Raw genomic sequence first — 14,031 nt, 5'->3', positions numbered from 1 at the left:
ACTATGGCTAGACCTGTTGGGAGTATGGCTAGACCTGTTGGGAGTTGAGCTATGGCCCAGAGTCAAAAGTTGGGTAGGCCAATAGATGAGACCATTCTGCAGTAGCCTATATTCTAGCTGTGCCAAAGACAAGGGATTTCGTCTTACATCTCTCTGTCCAGGTTAACTAAAGATACCTTCACGGTTCCAGTAAGGCCACTGAGCCATGCTAGAGGGCAAGAGGTCCCTTGTCTGAGACCAGAGCTGCTTGCAGTCCTCTATATTCTGACATACTGTACAGATCTCTATAAGGCAGCCTTTGCCAGCCTGGTACTGGCTGGGCCTGATGGGAGTTGTAGTCATTTTGGACTACAACTCCCAACAGGTCTAGCCAGCACCAGTTTGGCAAAGGCTGCATTATAGAGATCTGTAGAGTGTGGAGGATGCCAGATTGGCAAAGGCAGCAATAAGGGCATAACATTGTACATAACTGTTTTGTTTTGCAGTTCCGTTCCTCATGCCTAACGGCAATTTCTGCTCACCACACTGACATTTCCAGAAAGGCTTACAAAAACAAAACAAAACAAAACTTTACAGGCAATTTCCACCCCATAGATGCCCAGCTTCCTCCAGTCCTCCTTCCCCAAAGACTGACTGATGGTGCACAATGAAAGACACTCTGTACATGCTCAGAGGCATTGTTCCTTAGTAATACTCTGCACATTCCACGACAGTGCAAACAGGCTTTAGGGCATCACCCAGTAGCTCCTGGTAGTTGGCCTGGGTGAAGCTTTCCTAAAAGGGTCAAGGTAAAGGGACCCCTGACCATTAGGTCCAGTCGTGACCGACTCTGGGGTTGCACGCTCATCTCACATTATAGCTTCCAGGTCATGTGGCCAGCATGACAAAGCCGCTTCTGGCGAACCAGAGCAGCACATGGAACCGCTGTAGCGGTTCCTATTTATCTACTTGCATTTTGACGTGCTTTCGAACTGCTAGGTTGGCAGGAGCTGGGACCGAGCAACGGGAGCTCACCCCGTCACAGGGATTCGAACCGCCGACCTTCTGATCAGCAAGCCCTAGGCTCAGTGGTTTAACCCACAGCGCCACCTGGGTCCCCGAAGCTTTCCTAGTTGTTGACAAAAGGCACCGGTGATGACACTCTGCACGTGCACAGGAGCACTCTCTCCTCCACACGTGCAGAGAGAGTGCAACTGCAGGGAATGTGCCTATGCTCTGAGGAGGGCCTGTTTCCTCCCCTCTCCTTCCCCCTTGTGGCGCCACGGGTTTGCACTCTGCACTTCAGTCCAGGGGCTGGCAACCAGACTTGGCTCAGGCCCGCAAAACAAATCCTTGAACCATAGAACCACGCAGATAAATAGCTGTTATTTCTCTGTCAGCTGAAAAAAAACTCAATAACTTTTACTGCGTTTTTAAACTGCACAGATCCCTTCCACTCCCCCCACCCACACCTTTTCTCTTTTCTTTTTTTTTACACTTCTTTTATACCACAGGTCAAGCAGGGAGTGTGCCAATATTTTACGGGGACAGTAAAGCATTCGGCGCTGAGGAAACAGACCATTCTGCGGAAAGGACTTGCTGGTGGCTAAGCAGGCATCTCTACCCTCTCTTTCAGGAACAGACAGTTGGAATAATTGGAGTTGGTAAGTGAGCAACAGGGGGTGGATGGGGAAGGGGGGCAGGAATTCAGAATTTCCCTCTCCAAACTTTTTACGTTGGGAATGGATGGAAAATGTTAGAGAGGGCTTGTTGGAGAGTATAGGAAGTCTCTCCCCCCCTTTATTCATTTATTATTACATTTGCATCACACCTTAGTGCAGAGTTAAACTGTGGAACTCCCTCCCACAAGAGGCAGGGATGGCCACCAACTTGGATGCATAGCTGCCAAGTTATCCCTTTTTTTCAGGGATTTTCCATTATGCTGAATAGGCTTCCTCGCGAGAAAAGGGAAAATTTGGCAGCTATGCTTGGATGGCTTTAAAAGAGGATCAGACAAATTCGTGGAGAGGGCTATCAATGGCTACCAGCTGCAATGGCTATGCTCTGCCACCACCTTTGGAGGCGGCAATGATTCCAAATGCCAGTTGCTGGGAACCACAGCGGCAGGGAGCTGCTCTTGTGCTCGGATCCTGCTTGTGGGCATCCCTTTGGGGCATCTGGTCAGCCACCGTGAGTGTCAGGAGTGTAGGAATCCGGTAGAGACACATGCCCGACTGGGATGTTCTCTCCTTCCTGGTCGGTCATTTGGGAGATTCAAAACCTTTCTCCAGCCCGAACATCACAGTGAATGATACCTAAGTGTGGAATGATGCTCCAGGTGTATATATGTAAATAAACGTAGTTTAGCCAAATTGCTGCGCTACTGAGTCTGAACGCTGACTGCCTATATTCTGCAGATCCTGAAGTGTGCTGATGCCCCTTAGGTATCAGTCACTGTGATGTTTGGGGCCGTAGAAAGGTTTTGAATCTCCCGTACGACTGACCAGGAGGGAGAGGACATGCCAGTTGGGCATGCGTCTCTGCTGGAGTCCTACTGAACTAGATATGCCTTTTGAGATGCTGAACTAGATATGCCTTTTGCTTGATGCAGCAGGCACTTCTTATGTTCTTAGGAATTCACTCCCAGAAGATGTAGCGATGGACATCGACCTTAAAAGGGGATTGGAGAAATCCATGCAAGATAAGGCGATCAGTGACTGCTATCCATGATGGCAATGTTCTGCCTCCTCTCTTGGAGGCAGCATGCCTCTGAGTGCAAGCTGCTGGCAATGGCAAGCGTGGAGAGCAAGTGAGGTCTTGCTCAGGGTGAACTCATCCCAGTGGCAGATCTTGCAGCCTCAAATTCCAGCGGTGCCCTGCTGTGTGACACCGAAATTTGGCGCCCTTCCGCCTTGCGCCATTGTAAATCAGAGCTGCAGTGTTGCTGAGGCTCTGTGCCCGGTGCGACCAAACCAGTGGCGCTCGCTCCCCTAAATCTTCCCCTGCTCATCCTCCATGGCTTCAATGTGCATGTGTGAATCTGATAACCTTGGGAAGTGTAGTTCAGTGGCAGCGACCCTGCTTTTTATGCAGAAGAGGTCTCAAGTTCATTCCCTGATGGCATCTCCAGGTAGAATTGGGACTTGTCCCCTGGCTGAAACTCTGGGCAACAGCTGCCAGTCAGTGTTGACAATCCTGAGCCAGGTGGAGCAGTGGTCTGGCTCCGAATAAGACAGAAACATGAGGACTGGAATCTTGATTTTCATTTAGGGGAAGGTCTGTAGCAGGCAGAGCCTCTGCTTTGCGTGCAGACGGGGGTCAGGTTTAATAGCTGCTAATGGCATTTCCAGGTAGGAACGTCCCCTGCCTGAAACCCCGTAGAGTTTCTTCCTATCAATGCTTACAATTCTGAGCTCAGTGGATCAAGGGGCTGACATGATAGAAAGCAACTCCTCTTGCTCATTTCCCAAAACTCTGGTTTGGACCTTGGCCTTATCAATTGAGGCAATTGTTGTGCCCTTTTTTTTAAGAGGAGGGTGACTAAGTTTCCTTCTCCCTTGCCAGATCTCCCTTGCCAGATCTCCTGTGTGGTGGGAGCGAGAGAGGGAACAATGGGGATACAACCTTGCCAAGTCCTTGCCCCGAGTCCAGAGCAGACCGCCCCATGGGAACGGCACATGCAGTGGCATTCAGATTGAAGTCTTCATTGTGTCACGTACCAGGGCCAACCTCCGTTCAGCTGACCTGGGAGGGCTCACCAGGTGCTGGCTGGTCACTAAAGCCTGGCTCTTGTCTTCCAGATTTGCCCAGGCATGACAGACGTGGAATTTGGCAGGATGTCCGTCAAGGAGATGGAGATGGAGGGCAAAAGCAGCCCCCCACAGCCTCACTGGTTTGAGCAGTACGTCCAGCCTTGCATCGGAGAGCTGGTGGGGTCGGCCTTCTTCATCTTCATTGGCTGTGCATCGGTCATCGAGAACTCGGATGGCACCGGGAGGCTGCAGCCGGCATTGGCGCACGGACTGGCCTTGGGGCTCACCATTGCGGTTTTGGGGAACATCAGGTGAAGGAAAGAGGGGAGGTGAACTTGCAGCAGGGGGAGAGGGGCAGGAACAGGACTCTTGGGTTCTCTCAGTTCCCAGGGAAGGTGGCTGTTCCTGCAAAGGCTTCTGGGAGTTTTTGCAAGGCTTAGGCATCTCCAGCCAGACCTTTTTTGGGGGTGGGGTGGGGAGAGAAAGGATGGATGGATGGAGGTGTCAATTTCTGTTATTCCTTTTTCCAATCTTAACGTCAGTTCTCCACATTTCCTTATCAGTTTGCAATTTAAAAATGAAAGCTCATGACAATTCATCAGCATTTTAGGGCAGATTTATCCCAATATGCACATATTTGCCTGCAATTTTGCCTAATGCAAAAGTGGTTTCCTGTCATATATAATGCCTTTTTCATGTCACTTTCAGTCGTACATTTCTGGACACACATTGTTAGGCTGGAGAAATGTATCGCAAAATCCAGAGAAGGGTAAAAATTTTGAAGTGTCGCTGTGCTTCTGTTCATATAATGTTTCACAAAGTGAGAATTAGGTGGCTTCACCCTTAAATGTGAGCTGAGCTGAATGCCTGGCCCCTGTTGGAACCTGAGCCTGCCAGTGAGAGGACAGTTCTGTTCTTACTTCTATGTCCTGAGATGGCAGCAAGGATGGCGTTCCTCCTTCCCCTGCCTCCCTTCCATGCGATGCTTAACTGAATGGGGCCAAGACAGATCTCTCAGTGGGTTGCAGACTCTGATGTGCGAAGCCATCCTTCAGCAAACAACATCTGGCTGTGGGGTGGAAGGAAAGCAGCGGCAGATGTCCAATGGCACATCTACTGCCATATCTCTGGGTGATTCTCAGTAGATCAGCAAGAGTTTCCAACACAGAAACATAGAAAGCTGCCTTATACAGGGTCAGATCCCTTGGTCCATCTACCTTAGTGCTGTCAACACTGACTGGTAGTGTCTCTCCAGGTTTTCAAGCTGGGTTCTCCCCCAGCTCTACCTGGAGATGCCAGGGATTGAACCTGGGACTTCTGCCTACAAAGCAGGGGCTCCGTGTCCCTTCCCCTTTAATGACTCACAACCACTGAACAGCAGCAGCAACAAAATAACTTCCTCCCCACCTGAGTGAGGCAGCTAAAATGAAGAGAGAGGGGGGAGAGTGGACTTTTGTGTGAAAGCTCTGGGAACTCAATACAGTTCTAACACTGAAAGCATATCCTTAGGGTCCAGAATATGCTCAGAGACATCTTTTTAAAAAAAGATGCTCAAGCCTGCCTCCAAGGTCTTAAGCAAGCAGAGAGGAGAGGAAGTGTTACCTATCAGGCAACCTTGAGATGGTTGGGTACCAATGAATCCCAATAGTAGGCCAGGAGCTAATTTGGAAGGGTCTGTGGTCACCTCCGAATCTGATTGAGATGAGCCTGCGTTCTGGAATGGGGACAGTCATATTCCAAATGTCTCCAATTTGAACTCCAGCTCCCCAGCTGGAATGGCAGGAGGGTGACTGGTCCGAAAAGGGTTAATCTTTTTGCCTCTTGAAGCAAGGGACATTTGCCCTTACAACTTTGTTCTCCTTGATTAATGGAGTAAACAAGTCACTTTTGATCAGCCTCCTATACTGCCATCTGTAGGGCTGCCATCCATCCGGGTTTCCCAGACATGACCAGGATTTCAAAGGCAGAATTGACATCTTGGGGGGGGGGGATTTTTGAAAGGTGGCATTTTGTCGTGGATCTTAGGCAAGTCAATAAAAGAAATAAATCACTTTTTTGGCATTTTGGGAAAAACACACCACTCAATAACTTTGGGGTTTGTCTTTTAAAAAGCTGGATCATTTTCAGGTCCCGTCCCCCCCAAAGCTTTTGCTTTTTGAAATATGCCAATCCTAAACCCTAGTCACCTATAGTTTACGATCTGTTTCTTCCTCCCTCTTTATCTGCTTGCTGGTAACATCAGTGCAAAAGGGACTTAGTACAGAAGTGATTCTTGGGCCTCAACAGCAGGGGAGGTGAAAGCTCAGGCTATAAACTGTTCGTGTCCTCTCAGAAGTAACTGCCGGTGATGATAACGTTATGTGCAGAGTGCGCTGTGATCTCAGAGGAGCAGCAAAGGTTGTGTGTGTCCGTTGGGCCCTTCTCAGCACACATTCTAGCCTTTAATCAGAGCTAGATGCAGGACTTCAAATGGGGTCTGACCATAGCTGTCAAGTTTTCCCTTTTCTTGCGAGGAAGCCTATTCAGCATAAGGGAATTTCCCTTAAAAAAGGGGGAGAACTTGACAGCTATGGGTCTGACCAAGTCAGAATAGAGTGGTACTATTACTTCCCTTGATCTGGACACCAAATATCCAGATATTTGGGTGCACCATGAGATTTGTTTGCTGATGCAACAGACTGGTAAGCTTGTTGTCTAATAATAATAATAATAATAATAATAATAATAATAATAATAATATATTTATACCCCGCCCATCTGACTGAGTCTCCCCAGCCACTCTGGGCGGCTCCCAATTGAATATTAAAACAATACAGCATTGAATATTAAAAGCTTCCCTAAACAGGGCTGCCTTCAGATGTCTTTTAAAATTAGGATAGCTGCTTATTTCCTTGACATCTGATGGAAGGGCATTCTACAGGGTGGGTGCTTCTACTGAGAAGGCCCTCTGTCTGGTTCCCTGTAACCTCACTTCTCGCAATGAGGGAACCGCTAGAAGTTTTCGATCTCAGTGTCCAGGCTGAACGGTGGGGGTGGAGATGCTCAGGTATACAGGACCAAGGCCGTTTAGGGCTTTAAAGGTCAAAACCAACACTTTGAATTGTGCTCGGAAACATACTGGGAGCCAGTGTAGATCTCTCAGGACCGGTGTGAAGTGGTCCCGGCGGCTGCTCCCAGTCACCAGTCTAGCTGCCACATTCGGGTCACCTTCAAAGGTAGCTCCACATGGACTGCTGTCAAGCCAGACACACACACCCCATCCTATATTTTTGTATCTGTCTGTGCAGTAGGATAGAGTACACTATTCTTTCCCAGGAGCCCCCTAACTATGCTCTCTCTCCTCTCCCCCCTACAGTGGTGGCCATTATAACCCTGCGGTCTCCCTCGGGGCCTGGCTTGTGGGTGGGCTGAACATGGTGATGGTCATTCCTTACTGGATCTCCCAGTTGTGCGGTGGGCTCATCGGAGCCGGGCTGGCCAAGGTATGATCGGCGATGGGGCTGGACAGGGGAGGGGGAAGGACAGCATCTGTCAATGGGTGTGTGTGAAGGTTTGCTTCTTGGCATGGCATGGCATTGCCATAATCAGAGGCAGCAGCAGGTGGCAGGTCTCTGTCATTCTCCCAAGCATGCCCCACTGAAAAATGCCCCAAAGAACATCAATTATGATATCTGTTAATGCACCAGGAGCTGGGGCAGCATGTGCTAAGGACTCACAGCTAAGGATGGAAGGACCCTTCAGTTTTGGTTCTCCCACATTCTCATTTTCCCAGTCTGAAGTTCCATTTTTCCAGATTTCTGTAGCAATTTGTGAATTTCCTTTTTTTCCTTAGAAAAATTGCCATGAAAATGCACCAGCAATTGCTTGCAAATTTCTCCTAATAAACACATTTTTAATGCAGTTTTGACACACATTTTTGCAAGTAGTATAATGCATGCTTTTTGTATGTTATTTTCACCAATGTATTAGCTTCTATTCATACTTTTCCCTAACGTGTGCAGTTTTGTAGGGCTGCCCTACCTTGAAGAGCAAAAACGAGGACAGCCTGAGCTGCTGCCAGCCTGAGCTGGGGAATGAAGCACATGGGTGCAGGTGCATAGAGCCACTGCTGCGCCTACATGCCTATTTCCCCAGCTCGGGCTGGCAGCGGCCATGGCATGCAGAGCAGCTTGCGCCCAACCCCAAGCCACCCGCACCCAAACCTGAGCCCAAGTTGCCTGTGCCTGCACCCGCCCCAAGCCCATGCTGCCTACGGTAAAGGTAAAGGGACCCTTGACCATTAGGTCCAGTCATGACCGATTCTGGGGTTGTGGCGCTCATCTCGCTTTATTGGCCGAGGGAGCCGGCGTACAGCTTCCAGGTCATGTGGCCAGCATGACAAAGCCGCTTCTGGCAAACCAGAGCAGCACACAGAAACGCCGTTTACCTTCCCGCTGTAGCTTTTTGCACTTTGACGTGCTTTCGAACTGCTAGGTTGGAAGGAGCTGGGACCAAGCAACGGGAGCTCACCCCATTGTGGGGATTCGAACTGCCAACTTTCTGATTGGCAAGCCCTAGGCTCAGTGGTTTAACCCACAGCGCCACCCGCGTCCCTAAGCCTAAGCCCCGCCAAAACAATACAATTTTTATTATTATTTTTAAAAATCAAAACCCCAAAACCCGGACATTTCCTTTAATATGTGAAATCCCCCCCCTAGATTGTCATATTGGCCCCCCAAAAGAGGGCATGTCCGGGATTTCCCAGACGTATGGCAACCCTAAGTTTTGCAAACATCTGTTGTATGGAGAACTGCATTGCAGCATTTGGATTGCTGCAGATTGGGAAAGATGGCTCTGTCTTTCATTTCTCATGTTGTTTGCCCCACTGTCAAAGGACTTCCAGTGGCAACGGTATGAAAAACAACCAAGTGGTCTTAGAGACAGAGTCCATGCCGTACATGATGGGACTACTTTTGTATCACTTGTGCACCTGAAATTAAATTTGGAAGCCTCTAAATCTGTTGCAGGTGATGACCGTCTGGGAAAGGTACGACAATGCCACTGGGGCGGCGTTCACCTCCGTCACCTCGGACGACCAAATCCCCGCAGCTCTGGTGGGTGAGATTGTGATGACCATGTTCCTGGTCATGACGGTCTGCATGGGGGCCATCAACGAGAAGACCAAGACCCCCCTGGCTCCTTTCTGTATCGGCTTCACCGTGACGGCGGACATCCTCGCAGGGTGAGTTTTGGCTGGCATTCCTGCAAAAGTCCATGGTGGGTCAAGATGGGGAGGGGAAATGTAACTGGCTGGTTGACATAGTCTACTTTGTGCTCCCTGTCTGAGGAAGGGGCCAGTGCTTTGAGACAGGGCCAGTGCTTTGAGTACAAGTGGGGTGCCACAAGTAGGGCTGGAGGACTTCTTCGTTTGGTCCATATTAGAAAGGGAGCTGATGTAATTCACCCCTCCCAGACTAATACACAGACTGGAACGCAATTATCCTTCAGATTTCACACTATTCTGAAATTTTAGATGCAATTCTTCTCTCAAAAGAACATACCAAAATGCATTTTTTAAAAAATCCGATTGATTCATCACCGAAATATTGGCTTGAGAATGAGCTGTAAGGTGTGTTTGGATAAATTCAGCCCATGGTTTCCTCATCCTGCATTTCATTGCTCACATTCCTTGCAAAGACACTTAGGGTTGGATCCCAGGGAGCTGTTCCTGGCTGATAATGAGGAAAGCTATCAGCAAGGGCTATGCTCTCCCTCCACTGTCAGAGGCAGGATTCTGCTCAGTCCTAGTTGCTGGGACTCTGGCCCTGCTTACGGGTTTCCCATTGGGGCATCTGCTTGGCCACTGTAAGAATGAGGTGCTGGACTAGATGCCCCACCTCGGGCTTGATCCAGCAGCCAGGCTCTTCTTGTGGAACCTCCAGGTCCAGCGGCAGTCCACCTTGATTCTGAGGTTCTTAGGAGTATTTGGCCACTGTGAAAAGCACGAGGCTGGACTAGATGGGACTGTTTGGCCTGATCCAGCAGGGCTCCCTACGCACTTTTGTGTTCTCACGCCAGCCTCAGTGCCGACACCGCATGTTCAGTGTCAGTGTCCTTCATGCGAATCCTGACAGCCAGCAGCAGATTGCCTGTTGGGTCTCCTTGCCTTGCTTGCATCCGCTAACCAGAACGGACAGTTCTGCTCCCCACCTTTAGTGAGAGATGAGGCTTTTGCTTAAACACTGAGAAGGGCTGCGGTTTCCCCGTCACATACAGTTGACAGAAAATGGTAAGGAGCTCTCGCACCCGGCCCTGAAATGTGCCCCTCTCTTGGGAAACGGCAGCTCTGCTTTCATTGGCGCTGATGAGCGGAGGCTTTGAGATATATTATGGGATGTTTGCTCAGCACTGACCTTTGATACATGGCTGCTCCTTTTCTTTTTCCGCCATGCAGGGGAGCTGTTTCAGGAGGCTGCATGAACCCAGCCAGAGCATTTGGTCCTGCACTGGTCGCCAACTACTGGGACTACCACTGGGTGTACTGGGTTGGCCCGATGGTGGCCGGACTCCTTGTTGGTGCATTGATAAGGTAGGTAGATGGTGTGTGTGTGTTTCACTTCCCAAAGTGAGGGGGGAGGTGGTAATGTGAGTGGATGGAAAGGTCTTGTTGTGTTGAGACTGGAGTGCAGGTTAATAATAATAATAATAATAATAATAATAATAATAATAATAGCATTTATGTTGTTGTTGTTTAATCGTTTAGTCGTGCCCGACTCTTCATGACCCCATGGACCATAGCACGCCAGGCACTCCTGTCTTCCACTGTCTCCCACAGTTTGGTCAAACTCATGTTCGTAGCTTCGAGAACACTGTCCAACCATCTCCTTCTCTGTCGTCCCCTTCTGCTTGTGCCCTCCATCTTTCCCAACATCAGGGTCTTTTCCAAGGATTCTCTTCTCATGAGGTGGCCAAAGTATTGGAGCCTCAGCTTCACGATCTGTCCTTCCAGTGAGCACTCAGGGCTGATTTCCTTCAGAATGGATAGGTTTGATCTTCTTGCAGTCCATGGGACTCTCTAGGGTCTCCTCCAGCACCATAATTCAAAAGCATCAATTCTTCGGCGATCAGCCTTCTTTATGGTCCGGCTCTCACTTCCATACATCACTACTGGGAAAACCATAGCTTTAACTATACGGACCTTTGTCGGCAAGGTGATATCTCTGCTTTTTAAGATGCTGTCTTGGTTTGTCATTGCTTTTCTCCCAAGAAGCAGGTGTCTTTTAATTTCGTGACTGCTGTCACCATCTGCAGTGATCAAGGAGCCCAAGAAAGTAAAATCTCTCACTGCCTCCATTTCTTCCCCTTCTATTTGCCAGGAGGTGATGGGACCAGTGGCCATTTATATTCCACCTGTGGCATTTATATCCCACCTTTTTTCTCCAAGGAGCTCAAGGTGGAGTACATAGTTCTCCCCCTCCTCATTTAATCCCCACAACAACCCTGTGAGGTAGGCTAGGCTGAGAGGCAGTGACTGGCCCACGGTCAGAGTGGTGATTTGAACCCTGGGTTGGATCTACACACAGGGGGGGGGGAACATGCCTATGTAAGAATCACATAGAAAATTTCTTTGCTCTCTGGCGCCACCTGGTGTTGCATGTTTATAACACATTCAAACCGTTGTTTTTTGTCTAATGTAGCTGAGTCCCTGGTCTCCCACCCTGTTCTGATTATACCACACTGGCTCTCTCTCACAGGGCTTGGGGCCTCTGAATCAATGTCACTCAGTGGAGGCCATGTCATTTGCACCACCCATGATTACACTGGACTGCTGAGTTCCATTCTACAATCACAGTGCAGCCCAGCCACCCCCAACCTGGTGCCTTTCAGATTTATTTTATTTTATTTATAAACATACTTATGAAATGCTCTGATTTTTGTTAAAACAAAAACAAAAAAGAGCAGTTTGCCGTTCTACAATTCTACATAAAACCATACAATAAATATCATATAAAAAGTTAAAATGGGAAAATTAGCTAGCTGCTATGGAAAGCTGTACAGTATTCTTAGTTGCCTGCCGATGTCTGATAGAATAGAAATGTTTTCAGTAGGCATTTAGAAGTTGAAACTTGCTGAACTGCAACTCCCATCAGGCCCCTGAAGCAAAGCCAAAGCAAAGCTTCTGAATGTCAGTTGCTGGAAACCACATGAGGGGAGGGTGCTCTGCTTTCAAATTCTGCTTGCTGGTTTCCCCTTGGCCACTGTGAGAACAAGAGGCTGGACTAGATGGGCCCCCTTTGGAGGGGGAGACTCCCTGGCTTCTTCATCATCTCTGCCTCTTGACTCCCTCCCCCCCTAGCCTCCACTTCTGCTTCTGCTTCTGGACTGCTCTCTGCCACAGACTCTTCCTGCTCACTAAACCATTACCTCTTCTGTTTCCGACATCTCCTCCTCTCAGTCTGCTATCTCTTCTCCCTCTGTCCACTCATCGCCATCCCACCACCAATCCCCTGGTTCTGAGCCTTCCTCCCCTGGGGTTTCCCCAGCTGGTCCCTCCCACCGCTCCTCTGCCTCCAGCCAGCCCACGACATCGGGCCACTGACCTGGTCCAGCAGGCTGTTATTAGATTCTTATATTAAGAGTCACCCATCCTCTCCAGCTGCTATAAATGGAGCCTAGGAATGGCCTCCCCCCCACAATGTCCTGATTCTAAGTGGTTCGTCCTTTTGTTCCTTCAGGACCCTGATTGGGGACAAGAAAACCCGCATCTTACTGAAATGAGCACCCTCTGAGCAGGCTCCAGCGCTGGGCAGCACAACATCAACAGACCACTGCTCCAGAGATCTCCAGCAATCCTCCACTTCTCAACCTCTGCTTCCCTGTTTCCTTCGTGGCCAAAGTATTGGGCGGCCCCCACGTGGAGGAGACAGGCAGGCTCCTGGACTGTTCTGTTGAGTGCTGCTCTCTACTATTTAAAGCAAAGGGGCTCCTTCTCCCCGTGCATTGCTGTTAGGGAAACCCAAGCGGAGAGAGTTGCTGCTGTTGGGCTCAGGGCCTGCATTGGCCGGTCACAGTGAGACCAGGATGCTAGGCTAGGTGGCCCCTTTCGGCCTGACCCAGGAGCTGGGCACTTCTTACGGTCATATGTTCTCAACGCTGTTAGGATATTGGACACAGACACCATCAGTGCCTTCATTGATCCAGAGGGCGGCTCTCCCCTAGGCAAGTTCCACTGGAATAGCCCGGAGCTCTTGGGCAGCGCCTGGGAATCTGCTGGCCCAGCTCACCCTCATTCCACTGGGGCTTGCACAAGGCCTCGTGTAAATTGATCAGTGCGAATTTTAGTATGAATTTCTCCCACTGTACACATTTTCAGGAAGCAATTTCCCCATATATAATACTTTGTTCTGTGTGCTGTTTTCACTGTAATATAGCGTATGCATTATTGTATATCACTGCAGAACAGCCCTGCAAAATTCAGAGAGGTGCAAATTTCAAAGGATAACTGAATCTGTCCATTTTGGTGTCTCTCAGTTTCTCTAGTCTTAAATTCAGCTCTTCACATTTCCAAATAAATCTGCAATCTTTTATATATAAGAAAAGTCCTCATGAAAATTCACCAGCGTTTTAGTGTGAATTTCTCCTAACGAGCATGTTTGTATGCAGTTTTGCTTAATGTACACATTTTTGCAGAGCGATTTTCCCCAATACAGTGCATTTTTGTATGTTGTTTTCCCTATTATATGCATCCCTATGCACACTTTACTCAAGCATATTGCTTTATTGATGATTTGCTAATTATTGCATATGATTTATGTTGTATTTGTGATGTTCCAGCATGTTTTGTTATTGTTATTGTTTGTAAGCTGCTTTGAGATTCATTTGAATGAAATACAACAAACCAGATCGAATCAAGTGTATGCCTTTTCGTACACATGACTTGGCCGGAGAGCTGGCTTGCAAAATTTGGAGAAGTGCAAATTTCAAAGGACGGTATTAGGTAAGTCGGCTTTTTAAATGGAAACTGAGTCAAAGTTCTCTTCCGTCCCTATGCAAGAGAACTACGGAGGCATCAGGGAGCCCTGACGATCAGGATGTTGAGAGAGAGGGAGAAATTTCTTCTAAGCGTTCCTCCTCCAGGGACTCAGGCTCTCCACTTCCTTGGAGGGCAGATCACATTTGTGCAGGACGCAACAGGGAACACTTTCCGCAGAGATCCGTCTCTTTCTCCCTCTGTCCTTCCCCGAAGCACTTCAGCCCTCCCTCCATGCTAGTTGCCAAGAGCTGCTCAGAGACAGCAGCTGGAAGCCTAATAAGGTGAATC

At 48.8% G+C, this 14,031-nt stretch overlaps 1 protein-coding gene across 2 annotated transcripts; it reads left to right on the top strand.

Annotated features, from left to right (window-relative positions):
- Positions 1–1,334: 1,334 nt before the first annotated feature.
- Positions 1,335–13,618, top strand: AQP8 (aquaporin 8). Of its 2 annotated transcripts, none has more exons than XM_060282451.1 (6): positions 1,335–1,643; positions 3,544–4,042; positions 7,087–7,213; positions 8,738–8,952; positions 10,165–10,299; positions 12,446–13,618. In XM_060282451.1, the coding sequence occupies exons 2-6, from the start codon at positions 3,792–3,794 to the stop codon at positions 12,486–12,488; spliced, it is 771 nt and encodes a 256-aa protein (XP_060138434.1). In that variant the 5' UTR covers positions 1,335–1,643; positions 3,544–3,791; the 3' UTR covers positions 12,489–13,618. The 2 variants fall into 2 exon arrangements, with proteins under 2 accessions (XP_060138434.1, XP_034988126.1); XM_035132235.2 differs by having other exon boundaries at positions 1,337–1,643; positions 3,780–4,042.
- The last annotated feature ends 413 nt before the right edge of the window (positions 13,619–14,031 follow it).

The sequence above is a fragment of the Zootoca vivipara genome, chromosome 14, assembly GCF_963506605.1.
Source record: "Zootoca vivipara chromosome 14, rZooViv1.1, whole genome shotgun sequence".
Classification (NCBI taxonomy): Eukaryota; Metazoa; Chordata; class Lepidosauria; order Squamata; family Lacertidae; genus Zootoca; species Zootoca vivipara.
The sequence above is the reverse complement of the archived record's forward strand: the minus strand, read 5'-3'. Positions and strand labels throughout refer to the sequence as shown.